This window comes from Mercenaria mercenaria, chromosome 15 (genome assembly GCF_021730395.1).
Source record: "Mercenaria mercenaria strain notata chromosome 15, MADL_Memer_1, whole genome shotgun sequence".
In the NCBI taxonomy this organism is placed as follows: domain Eukaryota; kingdom Metazoa; phylum Mollusca; class Bivalvia; order Venerida; family Veneridae; genus Mercenaria; species Mercenaria mercenaria.
Window position 1 is genome coordinate 59,840,814 of NC_069375.1, and position 27,339 is coordinate 59,868,152.

The 27,339-nt window shown below is 34.4% G+C and overlaps 3 protein-coding genes across 4 annotated transcripts; 2 read left to right on the top strand and 1 right to left on the bottom strand.

Annotated features, from left to right (window-relative positions):
• Positions 1–479: 479 nt before the first annotated feature.
• LOC123524436 (capsular polysaccharide phosphotransferase eps5J-like) lies at positions 480–5,314 on the top strand. Its single transcript, XM_053524272.1, has 4 exons — positions 480–550; positions 1,302–1,395; positions 1,700–1,870; positions 5,195–5,314. The coding sequence occupies exons 1-4, from the start codon at positions 480–482 to the stop codon at positions 5,312–5,314; spliced, it is 456 nt and encodes a 151-aa protein (XP_053380247.1).
• A 4,584-nt stretch (positions 5,315–9,898) lies between these two features.
• On the top strand, positions 9,899–12,119 carry LOC123562240 (N-acetylglucosamine-1-phosphotransferase subunits alpha/beta-like). The gene is made up of 2 exons (XM_045354890.2): positions 9,899–10,193; positions 11,317–12,119. The coding sequence occupies exons 1-2, from the start codon at positions 9,949–9,951 to the stop codon at positions 11,453–11,455; spliced, it is 384 nt and encodes a 127-aa protein (XP_045210825.1). The 5' UTR covers positions 9,899–9,948; the 3' UTR covers positions 11,456–12,119.
• A 3,915-nt stretch (positions 12,120–16,034) lies between these two features.
• On the bottom strand, positions 16,035–27,283 carry LOC123555920 (O-methyltransferase MdmC-like). Of its 2 annotated transcripts, none has more exons than XM_053525354.1 (7): positions 27,197–27,283; positions 19,996–20,125; positions 19,023–19,179; positions 18,070–18,279; positions 17,315–17,415; positions 16,879–17,037; positions 16,035–16,631 (listed from the first exon to the last, which is right to left on the bottom strand). In XM_053525354.1, exons 2-7 carry the CDS (start codon positions 20,116–20,118, stop codon positions 16,569–16,571), a joined length of 813 nt encoding a protein of 270 aa, XP_053381329.1. In that variant the 5' UTR covers positions 20,119–20,125; positions 27,197–27,283; the 3' UTR covers positions 16,035–16,568. The 2 variants fall into 2 exon arrangements, with proteins under 2 accessions (XP_053381329.1, XP_053381328.1); XM_053525353.1 differs by lacking the exon at positions 27,197–27,283 and adding an exon at positions 26,606–26,759.
• Between the last annotated feature and the right edge of the window lie 56 nt (positions 27,284–27,339).

Below are 27,339 nucleotides of genomic sequence, written 5' to 3' on the forward strand. Positions count from 1 at the left end.
CATACCTTTTATCTTTTAAATCATCACAATGTGATTAAAGAAATGACACGGTATAAGCTTGTTCATGATATAGATTTATTATTAAATAACATATTTACTGTCAAATGGGGGAGATAATCAAGAATAAACAAGTACCCGGTAAGTGATACGAATCGTGATACTGCAATATTTAGTTGCTCACCAATAGGATGTGCTTGCACAGATTTAAGTAGAATCTACACTCTAGATGATGGTTTGAACCCATGCGAAAAGAATAAGTGTTGTTTTTTTTTTGTTTTGTTTGTTTTGTTTTTTTTTCCATTTAAAATCAACACGAAATTAAGAAAGAAGTTAAGTTAATATGTTTTTCGATTAAAAGTTTGGTTCACAAGGATAAGATAACAAATATTAGAAATATTTAAAATTTTAGTCTGAAAATACGATAAAGTCTCGCTCAGACAATATGTTCAATTAATTACATACTGTATCAGATTTATCAGATGTCAGAAAAGTCAATCATTGTTGGAAGAGACCCTATTGTAGATGAAAGCAGATGTTATGAGTCTCATAAGTAAGATCATTTCTATTAGATATTATGTACAATTGAGACCTCTCATACAGCTACGTTCATGCTGGAGATAACAATCACAATCAGGGAAATACTTCAGTCAATGGCGGCCAGCTGGATACGCCAATTGTCCGCTTGGTCTCTGGCGCGAAATCTATTGATCTATTTAGCCCGGTTTTGTAAGATGAATATGTTAATGTATATTGAAAGAGTTTCAAGTTATAACTAATAGCGACAACGCAAAGTTACTTCCTTAAAAAAATTGTAACAAACATTTCATATTGTTCTGAAACATATAGTATAGCACACATTTATATTTTCAAATACTGATTTTTTTTTTCAGTTTTTCGAAAACGGTTGATCTGGTATTAACGTGGGTTAATGGCAGCGACCAATCATTTATCCAGGAAATGTTAAAGTTTAAGCCACAGTATGTCAATTTTATTTATTTTGTCAGATATATGTAATTTAGAACAGTATCATTTTTTTCATCACAATTTAACAATACAAACATGTTTCTAGTGTGTTTGTTTTTTCTGAAAAGTTTAACACAACTATGTAAAAGATTGTACAAACAATAACAGCCATAGTTTGTATATTTCATATCTAACTGATAAAACTTCGAATTATTGTAATAATTGTGTAGAAAATTAATATTCGCAAATAAATAAATAATAATGATAATAATGGTAATAATAATAATAATAATAATGATGATAATGGTTTGATTGTTTTTATTATGTCTTTACTGCAGGAATATGAAAGTTGAATCGAAGAGATATAGGGACTGGGGAACTCTAAGATATGCTTTACGATCTGTGGAGAAGTATGCCAACTGGTTTCGACACGTATACATTGTAACAAATGGTCAGGTTCCGAGCTGGCTAAATGTTAGCTATCAAAGAGTCTCGATAGTGAAACACTCGGTAAGAAGTTTTCTTGACATTTTAGTCACACTAAACATTAATCATGACACAAAACATGGACGTATTTCGGGCAAAGACGGTCGCAAAAATAGAACAATTGCTCCTTTGTCATCTATCTGAATGACTAAATGGTTTTCAACTGATGAAAATATTACCAAATATTAATAAAAAATATTTATAAAAGTTTAGTCATTCTGAGAAGTAATTAACTATATATTTATTTCAGGAAATATTCAAAAATTCAAGCCATCTTCCAACTTTTAATGCACAAGCAATTGCTTGCCACATTCACCGTATCCCAGGCTTAGCCCAGCACTTCCTATATATGAATGATGACTTTTTCGTTGCTAACACAGTTGAACTTGCAGACTTTTATACAAAAGAAACTGGTTACAAAGTAAGTATTTTTTTAAGTAATAAGTCCTCTAATAAAGTTTTCTTTCTTGGTCTTTTCTTTGCTAAAAACAACTGAATACTGATTATCTAAATTTACTTACTCTAATTTATATAATTTGTCGATACGTATTTACTCTAAATTGTACAAGAATTATTCAATCTAAACTTCTACAAAACGTCTTGCAACCTCTTCTGAAATATAGACAATATCAATACATTTGTATTCTACATTCTTTATAGTTTTTTTTTATTTTATGCTAACTGATGAAATACTGTGTTTTATCATTGAGATATAATCCATATCACTCACTGCATATCACTCATTGTAAATGCCGATCTACTTGACAATGTATATTGTGTATAAATTTTGAATTATTTGCTTACAACACGATGAAAATTGTTGTCGCACTTTTTTCTTAATAGTATATTTCTCGATTCAGAATATTTTGCTTAATGAGAATTTTGTAATGTTATGTAGCAAAAAAATATACTAAAATGGATATTTATGTTGTATGCGTCTTTCTAACGCCACAACACGTCTGACGTCATGTCTGTTTGCGCGCGTCTGTTTCCCGCGCTAAGATTAAATCTTGTTGCAAACTGCAAATCTCAACATAATTAAGCAAAATGTGTTTGTTTTTGAATATTTAATATATCTCACCTCGAAGTGAGAAAAGTTTCACATTTTCTCACTTTTCTGTGAGATATATTCCATATTCACTCAAAACAAACAAATATCCTCTATATATTACGTTGCTCATTTACATATCGGTGCAGTGTCTCATTATTGTGATGCCATTACTTTAAAATGTTTAATGAGTCTAAAATGCCAGTGTTTTATAGCATGGCAACTTATCTAGAACATACTCTAAATCGCGAAAGGGTTCTCCAATGCCCGAATTTTTCTATCGCTACAGTTACTGTTTATCGCGAAAGGGTTCTGCAATGCCTGTAGCAACACTTCTTTATAGAAAGTCAAACTAGCAAATGAGTTTATCAATGCATTTGCATTTGGATATAGTCCGAGAGCTCACGGACTTTTATTGCAACAATTGAGGCCAAAAGAAGTTTATACATTTTTGGAAACAATATTTCATTTCCTCCATGAAAACCCATTTCTTAAGTGTCAAAGCCGTGCCTATCTATATTTTGTTCACTTATGTTTGTGATAGGGGAGGTAAAACTCACTTGTAAAAATATTAGGGGGTAGGGTAAAGTTTACGTCTACAAGTTTTTTCACTGATAAATTACAGTAATTATCTGATTGTCAGTAAATGTATATATGTCCAACAATGACAGCAATAAGAAATTCACCAAAAAGGACTGAAGGGCAAACTGGATATTCAAGGTCAAAGGTCAGATTTATGTTAAAATCACAAAATTGGGCACATTTGAAATTTATTTTTATTCTTAAAAAATAGTTTGTTATCATAAGTCACTCATCTTTATTTATGTAACGTGTATATATCAGCCAAAATCAGAAATGCATATTTTATTGCAAAAAGTCAAGGTCAACCCTGATAATTGAAGGTCAAAGTTCATTTTCATGCAAAAATGTGAAAATTATTGCCTTAACTTTTTCTAATCAGTTTAATATGTTTTCACATTATTAGTCAATGAAGTTAATTCGTTTTAATGTTTGTATGTCAGGCAAAGCCACCAGTGCAGATGTAACCCCCAAAATGCCAAGAATAAAGCTTATATCAAGGGTCAAAGGTCACATTTGTGTGAAAAATGGCATGAATAGCTTCCTGTTTGAAATATAACAGATATGTTTTAATCATTATAAGTAACTGCTCGTGATTTACTTTAATGTATATATGTCTCACAATGCCAGTAATAAAGATATCGTCTAAAATCAGACAAGTTCAAATGTAATATTAAGGGTCAAAGGTCATTTTCAAGTAAAAGAATGAAAAAAAAGCTCTTTAACTTTTCTCTTTGTTAACAATATCTTGTCGATATTAGTCCATGATATCAGTTCATTTTAATATGTAAATGTTAGGCGATGTCTGGTATGCACAAATAATTTCCAAACATTCAAGTTTAACCATAATATGAAAGGTCAAAGGTCAAAAAGTGAGTAAAATGTTGCAAAAATATCACCTATTTGTAATAATTTTTATTGTTTAAAAGTATTTGTTTTGTCATTTCAGTAACTGATCGTTGTTCATTTTACTGTATATATGTCAGACGATGTCATGGAAGAGAAAGTATGTCAAGGTCAAACCTGGTATTAAAGGTCAGGTGTCATTTTTGTGTAAAAGATCAAAATGTAGCATACTTACTCATTTCTTTGTTTAAAAATAGCTTCTTGTTATAATTCACTTTTAGCAATTTATTTTAATGTATACATTTCAAGCAAGGACAGCTATGTAGGTTTTCCCTAATAAGTCAAAGCCAACTCTTTTATCAAAGGTTAAAGGTCAAATTTGTGTGAAAATTCGCAAAAACAGCATGTTTGTAATGATTTTTCTTTATTGTTTTAGGGTATTTTTGTCAACACTAGTAACTGATCATTATTCATTTTAAAGTATATATAACAGATGATATCATTCTTCCTTGATTATGAAAAATTAGTCAAGGTCAAAGTTGACATTAAAGGTCAAGGGAGAGGGTCTTCAAGAAACTCGCCATTATGAAAAAAGGCTTGAACAAGTTGGGGAGCAAATGAAAAGATCCTACGGTAAGTCTACACAGGCATCGTACGGCCCATAGCATAGCACGCATCCACCTCATGGGTAACTGCTTCCAAAACCCGTAAAGATAAACTGGACAAGGTTCAAAATTCAGGCCTGAGGATAAACAACTCCAATAAAAGAAATGGAAAGACAGCCAACCTTGAGCCATTAGAGATCAGACGAAAGTACAAAGCCCTTATGCAGGCAGAGAAGGCAGAGAGACTACCATCACACCCACTCCACTCAAAACTCGAGAGAAGAACCAAGAACAGACTGAAACAACATAGTCTCAATCATATTGTCCAAGGACTGCAGAAAGGAAAAGCAGCAGCACTAGATGCAGAGGCAGAGCCGCTTGTGCCCGATGAATGGGTTCCTAGACAATCTGCTCCAAAGATCAAATTGGTGGTGCCAGGAGTAGAAGAAAAGGGAAAACAACACCAGGCTCACCAACAATCTCTTACGCTAGAAATGATCAATCACCGCTATCCAGCACACTCTTGGATCCAAGCATATACAGATGGATCAGTGGAAAAATCAGTTCAGAATGCTGGGAGTGGTGCCTACATCAAATTTCCAGAACAAAATATAGATAGGCATGGCTTTGACACTAGATGCGGCAGTGAACTGCACCGTTTCTGCAGGTTGCTGGCATTTCCCCACAGCTTGGTCTCATATGGGATGTCTGTGGGCAAAACTTTCTGGCGTACTTCTTCCAGATAGAAACCGCTCTGCAGGATGTGGAATGGTATTTGTTCCTCTGATACGCACTGGCGTTTTGGTGTCTTTGCAAAACCCCGCTTCTTCATATGTTTTCTCAGGCCAGAGTGTCCAGTGCCCTTACGGAGGATAGTTGTTTGGCTTTCTCTGATTAGCTTGTGTAGACCGTTATTATTGGGCAGGTAGCCTCCATCACTTATGTTCTTCTAGTCTGACGCAAATCTATTCTGAGATTCTCTGTATGAAGCTTCCTTTGCAAAGTTCGTCCGCAGCTTCATTTTCGGCTATGCCCACATTTCCAGCAGCTTCCTCGTTAAGATGTCTGATGGACCTGCTGAGAGAGCCTGAAGAGCTCACTTGGAGTCTGTTAGGAAAACAATATTTTGTCCCTTTTCTCCTCGCTCATACAGTTGGGGTGTGGCCGAAATGGGGGCTTGCGTCTCGGCTCTAAAGTTGGAGAATCTCTTGCCGACTGGATGACAGAGTGTGAGAGAATTTGATGTAAGCACCACTCCCAGCATTCTGAACTGCTTTTTCCACTGATCTATCGGTATATGCTTGGATCCAAGAGTATGCTGGATAGGGTCATTGATCATTTCTAGCGTAAAAGATTGTTAATGAACCTGATGTTGTTTTCCCTTTTCTTCTACTCATGGCACCTCCAATCTGATCTTTGGAGCACATTGTCTAGGAACCCATTCACCGGGCACAAGCGGCTCTGCCTCTATGTCCAGTGCTTCTGTTTTTCCTTTCTGCAGTCCTTTGACGATATGGTTGAGACTCTGTCGTTTCAATCTGTTCTTTGTTCTGCTCTCGAGTTTTGAATAGAGTGGGTGTGATGGTAGTCTCTTTGCCTTCTCTGCCTGCCCAAGGGCTTTGTACTCTCGTCTTGTCTCTAATGGCTCAAGGTTGGATGTCTTTTTCATTTCTTTTATTGGAGTTGTTTACATTGCTCAAAGACTTATCCTCAGGCCTGAATTTTGAACGTTGTCCAGTTTATCTTTACTGGTTATTGAAGCAGTTACCCATGAGGTGGATGCTTACTTTGCTATGGGCCATTCGGTGCCTGTGTAGACTTGCCGTAGGATCTTTTCATTTGCTCCCCAACTTGTTCAAGCCATTTTTCATAATGGCAAGTTTCTTGAAGACGCTCTCCTTTGACCTTTAATGTCAGGTGTGACAATGACTAATTTTTTTTTTAATTAAGGAAGATTGTTATCACCTGTTATATATACTTTAAAATGAATAAAGATCATGTACTAGTGTTGACAAAAATACCCTAAAACAATAAAGAAAAATCCTTGCAAAAGTGCTGTTTTTCTGAATTTTCACACAAATTTGACCTTTGACCTTTGATAATAAGGACTGGCTTCGACTTATTAGGACAAAACCTACATAGCTGACCTTGCTTGACATGTATACATTAAAATAAATTTCTAATAGTGAATTATAACAAAAAGCTATTTTTGAACAAAGTAATGAGTAAGTATGCTACATTTTGATCTTTTACACAAAAATGACACCTGACCTTTAATACCAGGTTTGACCTTGACTTATTTTCTCTTCCATGTCATCGTCTAACATATATACAGTAAAATGAACAACGATCAGTTACTGAAATGACAAAACAAATACATTTAAACAATAAAAATTATTACAAATAGGTGATATTAGTGCAACATTTTACTCACTTTTTGACCTTTGACCTTTCATATTATGGTTGAACTTGAATGTTTGGAATTATATGTGCATACCAGAGATCGCCTAACATTTATACATTAAAACGAACAGATATCATTGACTAGATCAACAGGATATTGTCAACAAAGAGAAAAGTAAAAGAGCTATTTTTTCATTCTCTTACTTGAAAATGACCTTTGACCCTTAATATAACATTTGAACTTGTCTGACTTTAGACGATATCTTCTTTATTGACATTGTGAGACATATATACATTAAAATAAATCACGAGCAATTACTTATAATGATGAAAACATATCTGTTATATTTCAAACAGGAAGCTATTCGTGCATTTTTTCACACAAATTTGACCTTTGGCCTTTGATAATAGCTTAACTCTTGGCAGTTTTGGGGTTACATCTGCACTGGTGGCTTTGCCTGACATACAAACATTAAAACGAATTAACTTCAGTGACTAATAATGTGAAGACATATTAAACAGATTAAAAAAAGTTAAGGCAATAATGTTCACATTTTTGCATGAAAATGAACTTTGACCTTCAATTATCAGGGTTGACCTTGACATTTTGCAATAAAATTTGCATTTCTGGTTTTGGCTGATAAATACACGTTACATAAATAAAGATGAGTGACTTATGATAACAAACTATTTTTTAAGAATAAAAATAAATTTCAAATGTGCCAATTTTTGTGATTTTAACATAAATCTGACCTTTGATCTTGAATATCCAGTTTGCCCTTCAGTCCTTTTTGATGAATTTCTTATTGCTGTCATTGTTTGACAATTATACATTTACTGACAATAAGATAGTTACTGTAATTAAACAGTGAAGCAACTTGTAGACGTAAACTTTACCCTACCCCCTAATATTTTTACAAGTGAGTTTTACCTCCCCTATCACAAACATAAGTGAACAAAATATAGATAGGCACGGCTTTGACACTTAAGAAACGGGTTTTCATGGAGGATGTGAAATACTGTTTCCAAAAAAGTATAAACTTCTTTTGGCCTCAGTTGTTGCAATAAAAGTCCGTGAGCTCTCGGACCAATATTGTTACAGCGACTCTAAATCTTGAATGGATTTTCGAATGCCCAAATTTCTATATCGCTACAATTACTTTTAATTGCGAATGGGATCTTCGGTGCCTGTATTTGCTTAGCTTTATAGTAACCCTAAATCGTGCATTGGTTCTCTAGCGCCCGTATTGTTAATTTGACCTTAATCCCGAATTGGTTTTTCAATGCACATTATTTGGATATCATACAAGTTCCGACAGGCTTTTCTGAGCATGTAACTACATATTGTTACCGTGACTTCCTGAATGCGTTCTGCAATGCAAATTTATGTATATCTTAGAAAGCTTCCAAATGAATCAATGCCGACTTTTGTATCATTGCAGTGGCTGTAAGTTGTTAATTAATGTTAAAAATGCCTGTATTTGCATATAATTTCAGCATATCTAAAATAATTTTGAAAGACTATCTCAATGATTGTATGTTTCTTGTTGCATCGAACTTAATATTGTATCTTATATATGATTGAATATTCTCGATGCATGTATTTGTGTTTCGCGGAATCAAGCCTGAAGTATGAATGGACATTTTCGAATGGTTTTCTATCATACGGGCGGTTTGAAAATTCTACAATATATTAAATATATTCTTTAATATCTGAGGATCTAGTGGTTACACGTTTGCCTGTCAATCCAGTGGTCCATGGTGGGAACCCGGTCCAGGCACTGGAAATTTCTGATATGCTCGTGAGTGTCTCATAACTAAAGAAAGGTATAGTACTCATAACTAACGAAAGGTCTAGTACTGGTCCCTCCCAAGAAAGACGGTTTCGTGTGTATGGGTGCTATACGCCGGGCACAGTTAAAGAACCGGACTGTCAGTTCGCAAAGATCTAGGCTAAGTTAGCCGGGTAGATCCGTGTCCAATGTATTTCTCTCCATCTCTCTCTTTTCTGGGAGTTTTCTCTCGCTCTGTCTCTCTGGTCAGATCACGCTGTGAATGCGCTAGTAGAGGGTTAATTTGTTGCCTTCAGAGGCTGACTCTTTTGTTTGGTAAAGCACAATTAAACGTGTTTATGATTAAAGCGGTATATAGATATGCTATGATATATATCTGAAATTGCATAACTGTCGTCTTTTAGTGTATAAATCTGTACATTGATGCGAAAGTGTAACGATTTATTATAGTCATAAACCACCGTTACAGCATTTAGACTTTAAATTACATAGAAGATATGATCTAGTTACTGTTGGAATGTTTCCTTAGATGTATACCTCTTGATATTTTGTGATTTGATTTCAGCCAGATAGTAAATATTCACGCCTTCAAGTTAAAAACAAAGCAAAATATCCCCTTATTAAGTGATCAGGATTATCAACTTTTATAGAAGTATTCAACTTCTGTTTTTTGCATCCAATTAAAATGACTTTAAATCTTTAATGATTAATCTAATAATGCCAGGAACCAGTTTCATTCTTGCCAAGCCTGGTTTTGCACAACTGTTTTGCATCAATTATAAATGTAAAGTTTGATCTATTTGAAATGTTCTGCCTACTCTAAAGAAATATGGCTGTGACTAAATACAGGGTTGGTGCACCTGTGATATATTACAGACTCCGGTATATACCAGATTAACTAAATTTGAAAGAAAATATCTTAAATGTACATATTTTGTAACCATGGTGATACTAACCCTAACCTCTAGTCAGTATATTATGCATTTGATACTCTAAATGCGTACGGACATGAAAAAAAAATTGAGTAATTTTGCCGTGCGCTCCAATGGATAATAATTCCGCGCAGGCGCAGAACGGCTGCACCAACTCTGCAATGAGAAACATTCAAAGAAATATAAGCATGCTATCTTGTTCACTATTTTGAAAGGAAAGTTTTTGCATTATACAGATTAGATATGGTGCCGAACAGGTCCCAGACTGTTCTGACAAATGTAGACTCTCCGACATGAACAATGGTATTTGTGACACGGCTTGCAATATCAGTTTCTGTGAGTGGGATGGCGGAGACTGCAATGTTGTTGCCGCAGATACAAATCAAAAATCAGTTATCAAGCAACACGGACCATTCTACGGAAGCCTTGTGTATACGTCACTTGCGTATAATAAAGCATTTGGATATGTGCATAGAAATGTTCCGGCGCATGTACCGTACATTACAGACATAGCGGTAATGAATGAACTTCAGGACAAGTAAGTTTGCTTGCAGTATTCATGGGAGTCTCCAAAGCATAGATGATCATGACAAATGTGATAAGTATATGCAAGACGATTCGAGTACAGTACGATAAAGACAGGTCAAATGAGGTTAAATACTAGGCGAGTTCATATCTACTGTGTTAATCTTTGATATCTAAGAAGCCGATAAATCTTAATTTTAATCTTTGCTGTCTAATTCGAAGAAATAAATACGAAGTATTACGTATATGTTGATTACGTGACGTAATTTCTGACGTAATTCTAGTGTTGCAATGGCTTCAATATCATAAACATTGATGATTTCAGTTTTGATTAAAGTTTTACTGAAGACATGAAACAAAAACAAATAAGTGAAATTGAGATATTTCATAAAGATATTATTAGCTTTTGGGGAATATTATTGCACTAAGAAATATATACACTCGTTCTCTGTCTCACAATACTTTTGCGATCAAACGTGGTACGAGCCGCGCAATGAGAAAACAAACATCGTGGTTTCGCGGCCAGTATGGCTTTAGATCAGCCTGCGCATCCGCGCAGTCTTGTCAGGATCCATGGTGTTCGATAACTGTATCTGTAAGTGCAATAGGCTTTAAAAGGTCTTTCATAAAGAAACTATCAGTTTTGGGGGAATATTACTGCACTGGGGAATGTATTCACTCGTTCTCTGTCTCACAGTACTTCTGCAATCAAACGTTGTATGAGCCGTGCCATGAGAAAACCAACATAATGTCTTCGCGACCAGCATGGCTCCAGATCGCGGGGTCGTGAAGTCGATCCTCGGGCGGGGCGTATGTTCTCCGTGACTATTTGATAATCAACATTATGTCTGAAATCATTAGTCCTCCACCACTGATTCATGTGGGGGAGTTGGCAGTTACTTGCGGAGAACAGGTTTGTACTGGTACAGAATCGAGGAACACTGGTTAGGTTAACTGTCCGCCGTTACATGACAGAAATACTGCTGAAAAGCGGCGTTAAACCCAAAACGAACAAAAATCTTTGTAGTGTATATCGTTTAATAATTCGTCAAATGTTGAAAATTCAAAGCACTTTCCTTATAATATACGGTTTTATATGATATGCAATGGCAGTATAAGCTGTTTCTATTCCTTAGATTTCCAGAAGAGTGGGCGAGAACTTCAGCAAACAGATTTCGTGATCCGCACAGCTTCCAACACGCCTTTGCATTTTACCACTTTTTGTTGAGGCCTCGACGAAATGTGTGTGGCAGAGAAAGGACACCCCCAATGTAAACAATAAGTTCAAGCATAATACTGAATATGAACTCCTGTTTGTGAGCTGTTTTGACTTGGAGAGAATTATCTTTCAGTCATATTTATGTGTGCAGCAAAGGGTCGATTCAGATGAGAATTTAGAAATTATTACTCGTCAAAATCACTGTAATACACTGTATTGTCAATAGTTTTCTATTGTAATGTATAATCTAAAAATAAAAAAAATAAACCTAAATGATGCCTAGGGTCCAACCAAGTAACAAAACAGCCAGTTCGATGTAACTGAACCTGTGTATAAAAGGAATGAAATTTCTTCCAAACCAGACGAGGATTTCTGATATCGTTACCGGTGCTGGAAAAATCCATCTTACACCCCCGGGCTGTAAGATGACTCTCGTGCTGTAAATGACGTATAACGAACTACATATATGTAGCAGATTTATGTAATAATTTATATTTTATTTTAAAAACGGAATAAAAATTCAATACGTTGACTGTTCCCATTGGTTCCTGATAGTATATTTCTCGATTCAAATCACGTTATTTTATCAAAAATTCGTAACGTTACGCTGTAACTGATGAAACAAAACCGGAACTAAACATTGTTGTTTGTTTTGAAGCATCATGACGTCTTTCCTGTTTACGGACGTTGGTTTCCCGTGCTTTGTTTAAATACACTGCCATAAGAAGTAGTTCTAAAAAAGAAAGCCGTTCAATTGATTTTATTTTTATTAATATTTCTTGAAATCGTTATGCAAGAAAAGGATTCTGTGACTTGTTATAGGTGCAGATGGAAATATCCGGCTCCCGGGTAACTGTTTAGGCGGTAACTCAGCTGAGATTCTCGTTACCGCCTAAACAGTTACCCACGAGGCCGGATATTCCCATCTGCACCTACAACTAGTGAAATAATCTTATAGTACAACACCCTTCACGACTTCACGAGAAATAGCACCGACTTAAGCGGGACTCGAACATCACGTATTTTTAGATACTACGATATTACCAGTGTATTAAAGAACGTCGATAAAACATATATACCAAAGATGTGTCTTGTTAAACTATGTAATATCTATTTCTTTGTCGCAGTGCAACGACATACAAGGGATATGAAGATTACACATATACTGCCACTGGGAATTCAGCAAAATTAGAAAAGGCTTTAACATACATTTTACGTAAAAAACACAAGTAAGTAAAGAAGATTCTGTAGGTATCCAAACCTCATAGAAAATATGACATTAATTGACGTGCTAAATGGAATTTTCAAAGAATGTAAATTTCTCTGTAGTTCTTTATCAATATTTGGAAGTATGTAAAGTTACACATAGTCATCGAAAATACATGTCTTCTGTATCATTTTAAAGAGGAGAGAGATAAATGCAAAACAGCTGAGAAAAGCTAAAAGAAAAAAAAACTATATGCTTTTGGTGGTTACTACCTTTTGCATACATTCGGGGTCACTGTGTTTCGCAGTATTAAAATGTAATATAATTTGCAATTTTATCTTTCTTTCGGATTTCCATGTTTGTACATCACATAAAATCATTATAATTAAATAATGCAATTAATAAACTTTAAAACAAAAAATTAAACATATATCATAATGATATAATAGAGCAAATTGATTTGCCCCTTGTCCGTTTGTCTATCAATCGGTATGAAGTCCGTCGGGTACTAGTTAATACTTTGGCCTAAAGTTTTTTAAACTTTATTGGGTGATTGCCTGTGGTTAACAATAACATTTTTTTGAGAGGGATTAGTTGGAAGAAAAGGTAGGCATCTTGAACTAATGGCCTTAACAATCACTTGAGGACGCTCTGTTCTACCATTGTCAAACTGTATATTAGGGTAATTAAAACTGTTACAGTGTTTGAGTTTATAAACGGTCATTTCAGAACGTTACTGATCTATTATGTGATATATACAATTTTGTATTTCTTACAGGAAGTTTGCATGTATAAATGATCACATGGGATTCCAAAATGACGATGAGGAGGCTCGCAATAGGAAAGTCATATTTGAATTCTTTGAGGAGTACTTTCCACAGCCTTCAAGTTTTGAAGTTTTATGAAATTGATGCAAATGTGTACTATGAGGTACATACAAATGTATTATTAATAAGTATCTTGTCGATTAACTATATTTTTGATGTTTTGTTTCGTTGATGTTTTTGTTTTTGTTAAGTATAACGTCGTACCGACAAAGTTACATGTATATGTCATATGGCGACTTTCCACCTTTGATGGTTGAGGAAGGCTCGAGGTGCCGTCTATGTATTATTTTATCATCGTTGCGTAGTTGGGTAAAACCACCGACCTTACGTAAGCCAACTGGATAGCTTTCTCAGGGGTAAACTTCAACGCCCTGAATGAAGCTTGAACATGCATCGGTGAGAGGCAAGTTATGTCAAGTCAGAGACCTTAACCATTCGGCCACGGAGGCCCTCAAAGGAGTTACATGGTATTTTAAGCGTTATTTGTTACTTCAAGATAAATCAATTTTTAATCCACCGCCACAAGTGGTGTGGGTTATAGGAATGGTCTTCGTCCGTCCTTCCGTCCGTCTGTCCGTAATACTTTCGTGTCCGCTCCATATCTCCTAAAGCCCTAGCAGGATTTTCATGAAACTTGTAGAGATAGACCCTAAACATTTTCATTGATAGAATTACATTAAATAAAGTCTAGACAAAAGCAATTTTTGTCGGATGTCACGCGAAAAATTCCTTTCATTTACAATCTGATGAATGCGCCAAAAAGAAATAGCATTGATTAACGTAGTATGGTCATAAACTTTTAAAACATGCATTTCTCAAGCACTTATTGATGTCTTACTAATTTTGTTTTAAATATAAGCATAATTTTATTATGTAAATATTGTCCGTTACGTTTATTTTCCTTGCGGATATCACGTTTGCTCGTGCTACAAAGCGCTTTGCCAGTATTGGTCTGGAATATTGAAGTGGACCTACAATTTCTGTAAACTTATAATGATTTATAAATCAAATCTGCTTCTCGTGGATTTTACTTATGGAAAACATTAATTGTATTTTCCTTCTTTCACATTAACTGTGTAACATTCGTTGCATCCACGAGATTCAGTTATGTTTAAAGAGAAATACATGTAGTTCCCTGGTCTAAATATGTTTTAAGACGGAAATGTAATTGTAAGACAAGATAACAGAGACTTGAGCATGTTGAGTATACATGCAAACAATGAACCAGTGAAAGAATAAATTAAAAATCATTTTGAAATCATTCAAGTATTCAGTTACACCAGATTTAACGATTTTATTATGATTTCGCAGTAACAAAAAGTCCGCCCACTAAGTATCTGAATGTCTCTTTAAGCGGCTTTTGATTGAAAAAAAAAAACATGATGTTAATAGTCATCAACCATTTTAGTTCATTCTACTCAATGGCAGATGTATTGAAGAATGAAGATTTCGGTGATTTTTATTTTTAAAAATCTGGTTACTTTCCAGATTACGAGAGAGTATTAAAACCAAAAGTATTTTACAGCAACAGAGGATTTTTCGTTTTTGTTTTTGCCATTATTACCCAAAACAAGAAAAAAAACAGGAAAAGTGATATTTTCATCTTTCATATCATTTGACAAACATGTTTACAGTGTCAAGCAATATGAAAGATAAACGAATTTGGTTACAATTTGACACAATACAAACAATCATTGTTATTTTGCATTGACAACACAGGAGCAACAAACATGTATAAAGAAGGGACCTGGTGCTTACAAACGGAGTTAAATGTCTTTGTTCCTAAAAAGTAAAAGTTAAGTTTGCGTACTTGTTCTAGCGGCAATGAATTATATCGCTTTGTTGCCGATCAGGCGTAAACAAGTTCAAATATATACGTGCATACCGACCATGATAAGTTATACCTATTTTACATTCATTCAAGGCCGCAATTTAGAATAGAAGCAAACTGGCTGATATGCACTTCAAATCAGTAACACATGTAGAGGCTTGGGATGACACCGATCAAACTCACCCTTTATTCATTGGAAAGCATTCAAACAGTACCATCAAAGTGTGGGACAGATCAAAATTTGCCTTCAGGCAACACAGAACTATTCCTACTTCGTGTAATGCACATATTACCAAGACAAAGCCTGGATATATGCAAGTTTCTATGCTATTGAAAAATGTCATTGCATGATGCATGGTCCTTAATTGATTTGAAATTGATGTGAGCATGCCGAATACAAGTGAAAAGACCCTAGAATTGCATTTTTTCTTAGATAAGCAGATATTCTTTGTTCAAGGCAACAAAACTTTTGCAACCCGCCCGCTTAGCTCAGTAGGTAAGAGCGTTGGTCTACGGATCGCGGGGTCGTGAGTTCGATCCTCGGGCGGGGCGTATGTTCTCCGTGACTATTGATAAACGAACATTGTGTTGAAATCATAGTCCCCACCTCTGATTCATGTGGGGAAGTTGGCAGTTATTGCGGAGACAGGTTTGTACTGGTACAGAATCCAGGAACACTGGTTAGGTTAACTGCCCGCCGTTACATGACTGAAATTACTGTTGAAAAACGGCGTTAAACCCAAAACAAACAAACAAACAAACCAACAAAACTTTTGCAAAATCAGACTATATTTTAGGAACAAGTGCAGGACAATTGTTCCTCACATAAAGTTCCTGAACTGTTCTGTTTTGGTTCATAAAGTACATTCAAGCTTGTTATATCATAATTCCGCTTAAGCCGATGCAACAACCTTTAAAGTTTGTAAATAACATTTTTTACTGGTGCTTTTGTTTAATGAACTGACATTCCTACAAAATTCATATTTGAATATTCATTATCAAAGTTAAAATACCACACCTAGCGTGTTCTGATGAATAAAATAATGACACTTTTCGACTGGTTACTTTTCTTTACCATTCAAAGTCATTCCTTATGTATAAAAGTGTGTTATTAGCCCATATCATATTAACTCAATACTGTGTTAAGCTGTACTTTTTAACTATTATGCAAGAAATACTACGCCCTTCGGCTTTTCATATTGCTTGTTTTAACACAAAATATAATGTATTGCAATGTCCATATACTTGTTCAACTGTTCTAGCAGTTAATCATACTGTGTTTGCAACTAATGTATTGTATGTTTCTATAAGTAGACATCTTCTTTACGTCTCACAATCAACGCACCGTCTCTGATAGGGACAAGAACCTGTAGAAAAATATGGAAAACAGTGCGTTTATTTTAGACTAAAAATAGTTTATCATGAACCTACACGCAAAATAAAGATTGTTAGTTAAAGAAGGCTTGCATATTGCAAATTGATCAGCCGCTCGAAAACTTTTTTTTTCACAGGTATTTTGACATTAAGTACGATGGTAAGCACACGTAAGATTTCTACGCCAAATTTATATTACAAAAAAAATAGCTTAAATCATTTTACCTTTATCTCACTTACCTGAAACATATCCTCTCTTGACTTCACATATTCATTACATTTTCTTATTGCAAGTGCAAGTTCACTAGTTGATTTCATATCATAGGCGCCGCCATGCATCAGTGCATTATCAAAAATCACTGTTCCTCCCTTGGCGAGAAGATCTTTCTCAATCACTGTCTGTTCTCATTGTAAATGTATAAATCAATTTTTTTAATCTGTTCAGTTGAAGATAAAGTTAGGTGTGAAATGTTACAAAAATAAGTAGATATATTGCCGATTACTGAATATCATTATGAAAACTTTGTTATTTCAAAACAAGTTTCGCACGCCAATGAATATCAGAAAACACATTATTGGCATCAAATCAGTGTATGAACACACTGAACCATTTCAATAAATACATGTTTAAAGTGGTTTAACTGTGCGGATCAGTTATAAATCATACTTGAATTACCTTGAAATAGTTAAGATAGCCAGTCTTATTAGCGTCAATAAAGACAACATCATACTGAGCCTTTTCCTCCGCTAGCTTTAGTAAGGTATCTTTAGCGTCACCTAAAATAAATTATTCCAGCGTAATCCAGTACTGTCTTAAAGTTGTACAATGGTCTTGAAACATTTAAAGCTTACCATTTTCGACAAGCATTCTTACTGCCGCCAGGTACCATAGAAAGGGTGTATATTTACGGTGTTTAAACTAAACCCGATATAAGCATTCCATTGTTAAAGTTTAATTAGTTTTAGCAACCCAATATTTTTTTCTGCGCATTAAACAAACTGAACACATTTTCCTGTACTGGTTAAATGACACTTAAATATTAAGCACAGGTTTTCTGCCAAAACTCAAATGGGATCTTTTCTGTCCTTGAGCATAAATGGCCAGCATATTACTTTCGAAATAGCATGGAATTTGCGTTGTCGGTATAGAATATGACGCACCACTCTGTATTGAAAATGTCGTTGTCAGTGACATAGTGTCACCATTGCCCTTCGTTTCAGTTCCGCCAATCGAAAAAGTTGAAGGCCTTTCCATCAAATAAAGTAATATATGAAACATATGAAACGTCACTTCAAATTTCAAAGTAAGTTTTAGGTAAAAGTCTGTCTCATCATTGTTCGTCTTAAAATGTATATATCGTTATGAAAGTAACTAGTCTGACAACTGTTTGTAAAAATAAAAAAAACAATCTTTTATTTAATTAAGTTTACCTATTCGAATAGAAATTTTCTTTCCGCACGGGGATTTGGCAAATAATCCTTTAGCCACCTCCTCTAGGAATGGATCAAATTCCAGAGCAGTCACAGTGCCGTCTTCGGGAAGGGCCTCCGCGCATGCCAGAGCAGAATATCCAGTAAACATACCGATTTCCAAAACTCGTTTTGCTTTTGACATACTTACTATGCATTGCAAGAATTTGCCTGCGGAAAGAAATTTATTATAGTATTGTTATTAACTAACGTGTGCCAGTCTTACGTATCTTTTATATAAGCAACGTCACTAAGCAAATGTAGTTTTAGCAGGCCTAATTTTTGAAAGAAGCCCAAGAGGCTTCGTCGTCTCTTCATCGTCAGCTTCAGAATCGATTAAGCTTTTTGTTTTGTTTAGATTTACTTATTCTCCAAAACTATGAGAACTATAGCTTGAAACTACACAACCTATTTATCGTTATTAGGTGAGTTAATATGCCAACAGCTGTAACTTATGAATTTCGGCAGAAGTATGGCACTTTTTAAATTTCAAATTGGAAAAATTGTTGAATGTCTGGGTTAATGTTCTGTTGAGGTCCACTTTCCTTAAATATTACTTTAAATTTGAATCGTTTCGCACTTGTTCATTGTCATTGGACGAGTATGTTGGACGAGAGCTATACCTCTTGCATGCATTTTGTTAGACTTATGGAAATGTATAGAAAATTGATATTTCTTGGTTATGCTTTATGTCTATTTTTCTTGAAAGTAGCATTGAGCTTTCATTTATTTTTCATCATCATCAGATAAAAAGGGGTAACTCCCGTAAATCTTCTTTTACGTAGAGGCGAACGTTTGCATCCTCGGGCGGCGGTTCTCTTGTTATAGTTAGTAAAACCATAAAATACAAACGTAACTTTGTACTTTTATTTGACAGTGGTTCTCAACTAACTCCCGTCAATGTTTATACACACCTTCAAAGTGCCCAGACATCATCCTCGGATTTAGTTTCCACTTTGTCTTCCCGTCTTTATATGCTTGATCGAATGGGTAATCTAGAGTCTCTCTCTGTAGTGTTGCTAAAGCTTCGCTTGGTTCTGAACTTACATTTTCACAGTAAGCATCCCGCGCCTGAAACATTTTTTATTAACTAGAATGTGATATGCAATATAAAAAGTATCCATATGAAGCATTTCGGTATCTGTGCAGGAACAAAATGCCTTACTATTCACAGAAATTTCTTCGTCAAGTCTGGGTAAGTACCGGTCTCTCTAGTCGTTCCAAAGCTACTATTAAGACTGTAAGATATTTTGTTTAAAAGGTGATGTAAATTAAATTCCTATTCCATTGATTTCTTTTCCCACCTAAGACATAAAACTAAAATGACATTATTTATCCTTTGTGACTACCACTTTGATTTACTGTCTTTTACCTTTGCGTGTTCAAATGTACACTGAGTATGGAATATAATCGATCGACACTAGATAGTCAACAGTAATCATATTGTGCATAACTTTTAATACTTCGAAAACAGGTTGTTCTTTTTTGTACAATTTAAAAAGGAAATAAATTTTGTCAGTCTCGATTAATATTGTTCTGCCAATTCAGAGTTTGAAGTCAAAATGTTCAATGTCGTGTCCCTTGGAATTTGGATCATATAATTTGTCTCATGTGCCACCAAAGGCAATGAATAATTTTTAACAGTTTTATATATAACAACGCATCATTTGAACTCTAAACAAACGAATCCACAACAAAATCACTAGATATCTTTGTCATGTAATATTACTACGTCATTCCCTCAAGGATATCTCCTATCTTTTGCAGTAAAAAAGACTTTATATGTTCGATTTACATCGTCCTATCATGCAAAATAAATAAATAAGACAACCTTTTTTTCAAGGTTATAAAACAAATGAGATGCAAATTATTAAAATTCAATCCTACCTCCGCTAGAGTTATAGCATCACTCAATCTCTTCTGTATGTCAGCATCAACTCCCTTTTCGGCGCACATTTCTTTTATTTTGTACAGCTCACCAATGGCAGGATCAAATATCGCTTTAGCCATTTTCCTTCTAAAAAACCAACAATATATTATGCACCTATCATCCCATGAATTAAATCAGATTTTTTACAAATATTCACGTTGCTTAGTATTACAATTTTTTTTAATAAATGAACTGTATGTTGGTAAGTTTTTAACTGATGGTTGTGTAATCCGCAGGGACTTAGGAAAATTCCCCTATCAAGATAAAACTACATGTACATCACTATGGCATCTGTACATAAACTAACTACAAATACATCTATCATCAAGTGTCAGTACAAAAACTAAATACAGATACATCTATCATCAAGTGTCCGTACAAAAACTAACTACAAATACATCTATCATCAAATGTCTGTACATAAACCAACAACAAATACATCTATCATCAAGTGTCAGTACAAAAACTAAATACAGATACATCTAGCATCAAGTGTCTGTGCATAAACTTACTACAAATACATCTATCATCAAGTATCTGTACATAAACTAGCTACAAATACATCTAGCATCAAGCGTCTGTAAATAAACTAACTAAAAGTACATCTAGCATCAAGTGTCTGTACATAAACTAACTAAAAATACATCTAGCATCAAGCGTCTATACATAAACCAACTTAAATACATCTAGCATCTTCAAATGTTCTTATTCTTTTTAATGATGAGCGCCAAGCAAGGGAGCTACTGGTACCATATTATTTCACGCCTTTGGTATGACGCAGCATGGGATCTAACCCACGGACGCTCTACCTCTAGGCTATCGAGGCAATTAACGTTGTTTTAACACCAGAGGGCTTCATTTTTGTATTTGTTTATATGAAATCTAGACAAAGTGTGCCTTGATATGACAATGTTGGAGTTTGATCAGCAGTATTCACTTACTATCATGTCACTGTGTCAAATTGTAGTTATCATATGAGAAGTTTCATTTCTATTTGATTTACATGAGACATGGGCTTTATGTAAGTCTTACATGTAATCAATTCTCAGACAATTTTTCAATAATGGGCCATACCTAGTCAAAACTTAGGTCATTTGGTTAAATCATTAACATTTCGTAAAACACTCTACATGCCACATTTTCTACATGTAATTAAATTATGTTTGTATAAGTTTTAGTTCAAACATAAAAATAATAACGGATCATCTGAAATAAGATTCGTAGTCAAAGTCCGGAAAACTGTTAGGACTGAGAAATTATTTTGCCATGGTAATGCTAGTATAACGGTATTTTAAACGTTTTGTTTGTTGGTTCTATGCTAACTGACTTGAATACTAGCGAATTTATAGCGAGCTTGAAGAGCAAGCCCGAAGAATCGAGCTTTACGGTAACGCAAGTATACTTTCACACTTGGTGATGGATTTGAAAAGTTTCGTCGGAAGGTCTTACAAAGCGCACTCTAGAGGACAGGTGCTCACAGGAAATACTTCTTTCCGCAGTGAATACAGAACTTCATTCAATTGCTAAAAATTATTCATCACTTAACAATAATGCAAGAAAGATTTCCAGTTGTTTGAAAAAAAAATATTATTTTCATTTAGAAGATCAAGCATCGGCCAGAAAATGGGAAAAACAAGTCATTAATAAGCAGAAAGCCACAGGGACGCGGTAATGACGTCACCGTGACACCGGCTTCCCATAAATTTTGCAACGTATGATATTCACTGTAACAGGAATGGAGACACTAAATGTAGACTTTTTTCAAGTGAATAGGTTCTCGCGAATTCTTTTGAGTAGTGAATAGTTTCTTTGTGACAAATAAATGATGCATATATTTTTAGCTAAATCCGATTTCTTTGAGCTCGCTTTGAGGCTTTGGCTTATTTCATATTATGTCTATTTTATTTTCTTTCATTTTCAAGCATGTCTGAAAGTCTTTATCTAAGTAAAATTAATATTGGTTTAAGGCTTAACGTCGTTCCTGAAATACTGCTCTCTGGACAGCTGAAAACTGTCTTGTGAAGGTACACTTAAAGAAAATTGTTTCAGGGTTTAATATTAAGAATCTATGACGTCACCGAAAAAGCCGAGGATCTGTGACTTCACCGATAAGGTGAGGATCTGTGACGTCACTGATATTGTCAGGATATTCTCAATGTGCTGACAAATCATCAGTACATTCACTGTGCAGGATCAAAAGTAAGAAAAAAATAGAATTTGCATTTATTTCGTTATTTTTATTTATGTTTATAGCCTGCACATTGTAAACAAATGTTTTATCTTCTTTTTACGTTTCTATAAACTGGACTGAGAAACTTTTTTCTTTATTTTGAACAAATCCTTAAAAATGCAGACAGTTTCGAAATTCTATATCCGATTTTTGTCAATATATGTATAAATAATGTTTTTCTATTATTCTGTTCATTTTGTGACATATCTCTGTTTCAGAAAAGATTAAGAAAAAAAAGATATCACTCGGGAAAATTTAAATTTATTGAAATTTTAAAAAATCTTGACTAACATGTATATTTCAAAATACACTGTCATACATATTTACTTTTGATAACAGTTTTTCGTTGTTATATACATATGTTGTGTTTACTGTTACAAAGGACTCCTAAGATATATGACTTTCGGTAATAATTTTTGGATACTACCGGTTGAAAACGTTGGTATGTTTAGGACATGCAATTTTTTTTTAAATAAAAGATGTCGCGTGCAAGACATCTTATCTCGAGCACACAACATCTTATCTCAAGGTTCGACATCTTATCTCTTGCGCACGCCATCTGATCTCGAGCGCTCGCCATCTTTTCTCTATCGCTAGACATCTTTTCTCGATTGTTCGACATCTTTTCTCGTGCGCATGAGAAAAACAACATTGCGCATATTGTATTGTATTACAGGTATAGGCGCATCCTCCGATGATGTATATTTATGAACTGTGCTCACTTGGTACTTTTATTTTCAATTGCACACTACGTGTATAATTATGTACCATATATCCATATTTGTTTTGATGTGCAAGACGTTGCCGTTGGGACAAGTTATGTAGACGCTTAATTGGAACAAGGAGAAAGCGTATTCTTAAAAAGAAATCCGAGGTCAGACGCTCAGTGCACGTGCTGGAAGTACACATCTTTTAATTTGATAGTATTTATCTCATTTTGGTATATCGCATGTTACCATTGAGGGGTCGATCCCAATTTTTGTCGCTTTGCGACGAATATCGGTAGAATCGATTTCCTAATGAAAAAAAGAGAGTGCTATAATCTGATTCCAGTTTGGTTTTCCTACCTCGCATTGGTGATCTTTTCTCGGCTAAATGGATTACCCATGCACGTTAAGGAGGCAGTAAACAGTTTTCAGCAGTTAATTTTAAATTGGACAGGGCAGGGTCAATTTTACAAATAAGAGGCAATTCACGGTTTAAAGTACATCTATACTTAAAAATAATAATGATTGCTAGAACTGAAGTTTCATTGGCGAGAATTAAGTTTCAGTCATTGACAGAAAATTACTTGATCTTGAAATGATGTCGTAGTGACTTGCAGATGCAAATACATGCCTTCGTTGAGCTAGCTCAAAGTAGCAGGGACCTCAGAAAAAGTGGAATAGTGGAAAAACGGTACGTATGGCACATATGTTTGAGCTTATTTTCAGATTTTACAGTGTTACCGGAGCATGAAATAGTGTGGCAGTTAATGAGAACATTTGCAGGAAATGTTCTGCAACGGTTTGAGAATTGGCAAATTAAACTTTTCTCGTCGTCATATTTCGCGACCGGAAGAACACAAAATTCACCAGTCTTGTCAACAGAAAGCTAGATGTTAGACATGTATAGCAGACGATTTGTAATATCAAATATACAGTTATTTTAGTATTGCAATATACATATATTTCAGGTGTGTGGTTACACACTTGTTGTGGTGTTTTCAAAGTCAGGTACGCGAGTACAGTCCGAGATGCTCTGAAAACTGTTTACTGCCTTCTGATGATACCTAGTGTCAACGGATAATGGTACAGAAATTCGGTCACAAAGAATAAGAGTAGTTTCACTTTAATTGCAAGCCTTCTGTTGGGATTTGTTATTTTTAGCCCATAGGTTTAATTAGGCACACTGCCATGTTTAATTAATATTTCCAATTATACTGTCCTTAAGTATTGACCTGGCACTCATTAATCTTCGCCAATATCTTCTGGTGTTTCCGTTGATCTATGCAATATTTGTATCCTGGAAATATCTGTATTAGTAAGGTAACATAACCAATTACACAGTGGCGTAGTGGCGTAGTGGTAATGGTTTAGAAAAATACCTTATATCGTTATTGTTAATGTAATGCATTGTTATCGATACATGTTTTTTACATTATTTTAATTATCATATTTCATGAATTTTGATTGTTTTATCTTGTAGTATTTAATGCCTGAAACGCTGGTGTCAAGTAGTTTGTCTTTTTATCCACGATACTTTTAATTCCACTTTTTACAACTTTACAGCAGGTAAATTAAAATTATGATTTTTAATGTATGAACCATAAATATCACGATGCGTTTGATCAAATAATGGTAAGTTTGCATATAAGATTGGGAAAACAAGATATGGTCAAACGTAGGACTCGAACCCACAGCCTTGGTATTGGGAGCTAAACGCTTTGTGCACATAGCTACCTGTACATGCGAGAGTATATCAATGAAGACTAGTTATATCACTCTAAAAAGAACTATTTAGTAAATTATTTACGGAAATATACGGAATATTCCGTAGTGCCGGATCAATACTTAGGAAAAAAACGCGTCGATTTATATATGATGTAAACTTTGCTAGATATATGTCTGCTGGGTTAAGTATAAAAGTAATTAAGCAAAATGCAAAAAGAGTTGATTGGTGAAGGAGATAGAAGTACTTTTAAGGACTCATTTTATCAGGCTTTTTGCAGAAAGGAATGACTTGAAATTTGAAAGTCTGTATAAGATTATGTTAGCATTGAAGAGGATACTCTGCCAAAAAAATACAGCTTATAATAAGAAAACATTATGAACATGAATAATGACAGTATTGTCTTTCTCACCTAAATTTATAGAAACCTAATCAAACTATTTGTTATTGCGAAATGTAAGTTCATCCGGGGTTAAAAACAAGCCCATTTTGTTTTATCATTTTGAACAGATTAGACTAGTTTTCTTCTCTAATATACCTATTAATCTAATTTGACTCATCAAAGATAATCCAGTTTTTGACCTTAAGCGCGAGTTGATAAGAACAGAAATTGTGACTAATCTTCATATAGTGCATGTCAAAAATATAATTATAGCATCTAGAGTGTATACAAGGTTTTATATAATTTTGATCAAGTGACAGGCTTAGTTTTTACCCTAATGGACGACTCATGAAAATCCAGGACTCAAGTAAATCAATCAGATAATGTTGCACTCGTGGTGTCTACGTGTCTTTACCTAGTGACCAAGGTTATGCCCTAGGATGGTCCGGTTTCTAAATTATGTTAACTTGTATAAAGACTCTGATCAGGTTTCTTGTAGATTTGATATAGGGTATTTATCATATTAATAAGTACTTTTCTATATTTTTACCATGTTTACCTAATACATGTGAAACTAGAGATCCAGATTTTATCGAGACGATAAAACAGGCATGGTAACATTTCGATATAGTAAAAAAGCATCAAGGATATAATAATATTTCCGTAGGAGTTGACTCAGTACCCTATTTTTATCACGCAAGAAAATTTAATGTCTTGTTTCGTTTGTTTTGGGTTTTACGCCATTTTTCAGCAATATTTCAACTGTCTAGCGTCGAGCAATTAACGTAACAAGTGTTTCTAGATTCTCTACCAGCACAAGCAACTTTCCCTATGGATCAGAGGTGGAAGACGAATGATTTCAGACTGAATATATTTTAACAAATCGTCGCAGAGATATTACGCTCCATCAAGAGATCGAACACAAGACCCTGCATTCCGTAGATTAACGCCCTTCATAATGAGCTAAGCTGGTGCACTTGATTTAGTATCAAATTCGTCCGAAATTTTATTTCGGCAATTATTCATACAGTATTACTCTGACACTGGGGCGAAAATATGAGCAATTCAGTTCAGACAGAGCAATTATTGACGATTGTAGGCGACCACAACCGATATAAGGCGACGGTGATTTTCAAGAACAATGGATGAAAAATGCGCTCAATGCAAAAAAAAAAAAGTGTAAAAAATCGTTCAAGTATAATTGTTAAAAAACAGCTTTGAGAATTCCTCATTTTTGTCACATCGATCAGTCATCATTCATGACATTAATATAAAATAGAAAATAAGGGCGTTACTCTTTATTAATTCAGAAATGTTTACTATTCTGATTCTACCAGCCTGATTCGATCGGTCTACATACATAAATGACCTCATTTCAAACATTCTTTGTATTATTTGCTGATACACCATTTATTGTTAAAGAATGGTGTGAATTTCAAGTAAGATATCCTTGTATACATATCAGCTAAATTTAACAATTATTTATCCAAGTACGGTATAAAAAATAAACAGAATTTAAACATACCAGTTTAAGGTAGTCCAATAATGTGCTCGTGTTATATACGTGTGTCGGATGAACTCGTCAACATCACAATGTTTAAGAATATGTCGGTATTATCTTATGTATTAAGTGTTATCATTTTTATATCTTTATCGCGATATAACCATGTTAATACCTTTTAACTACTTAAGCTTATACGCTATGGATTTTGCATTCAAGTTTCTATTTCATCATATTCATATAAAACTGATTATCAGACAGCAGTAGTTGTTACAAGAATCAACCAAGTTTAGATTGAACTTCACACTTTATGCCGTCTTTTTTTCTATGACGTCACTGTAATTGGTTTCTGACAGATAATTAGGGTTGAATAGAAATTAACAAAATGGTAGGGACAGTGGGAAAATAACTTTACCACACCATTTGAGTTTTATGTTAAAGTTAAATCGTTTATTCAGATCTAAGCGTTTATCAGATGGGACGGCTATTATTCATTTTTTAAGGTCTTAAGAATGGTGTGAATTTCAAGTAAGATATCCTTGTATACATATCAGTTAAATTTAACAATTATTTATCCAAGTACGGTATAAAAAAATAAACAGAATTTAAACATACCAGTTAAAGGTAGTCCAATAATGTGCTCGTGTTATATACGTGTGTCGGATGAACTCGTCAACATCACAGTGTTTAAGAATATGTCGGTATTATCTTATGTATAAAGTGTTATCATTATTATATCTTTATCGCAGCAGTAGTTG

What these genes read in the sequence shown, in the direction of transcription:
- LOC123524436 (XM_053524272.1), top strand. Translation starts at nt 480, where the DNA reads ATGTCAGAAAAGTCAATCATTGTTGGAAGAGACCCTATTGTAGATGAA. An exon ending in ATGCCAACTGGTTTCGACAC is followed by an intron (nt 1,396 to 1,699) that starts GTATACATTGTA and finishes TATTTATTTCAG; the next exon opens with GAAATATTCAAAAATTCAAG. An exon ending in CAAAAGAAACTGGTTACAAA is followed by an intron (nt 1,871 to 5,194) that starts GTAAGTATTTTT and finishes CCGTTTCTGCAG; the next exon opens with GTTGCTGGCATTTCCCCACA.
- LOC123562240 (XM_045354890.2), top strand. Translation starts at nt 9,949, where the DNA reads ATGAACAATGGTATTTGTGACACGGCTTGCAATATCAGTTTCTGTGAG. An exon ending in ATGAATGAACTTCAGGACAA is followed by an intron (nt 10,194 to 11,316) that starts GTAAGTTTGCTT and finishes TCTATTCCTTAG; the next exon opens with ATTTCCAGAAGAGTGGGCGA.
- LOC123555920 (XM_053525354.1), bottom strand. Translation starts at nt 20,118, where the DNA reads ATGGCTAAAGCGATATTTGATCCTGCCATTGGTGAGCTGTACAAAATA. An exon ending in ATGCTATAACTCTAGCGGAG is followed by an intron (nt 19,180 to 19,995) that starts GTAGGATTGAAT and finishes AAAATGTTTCAG; the next exon opens with GCGCGGGATGCTTACTGTGA. An exon ending in GAAAATTTCTATTCGAATAG is followed by an intron (nt 17,416 to 18,069) that starts GTAAACTTAATT and finishes AATTTATTTTAG; the next exon opens with GTGACGCTAAAGATACCTTA.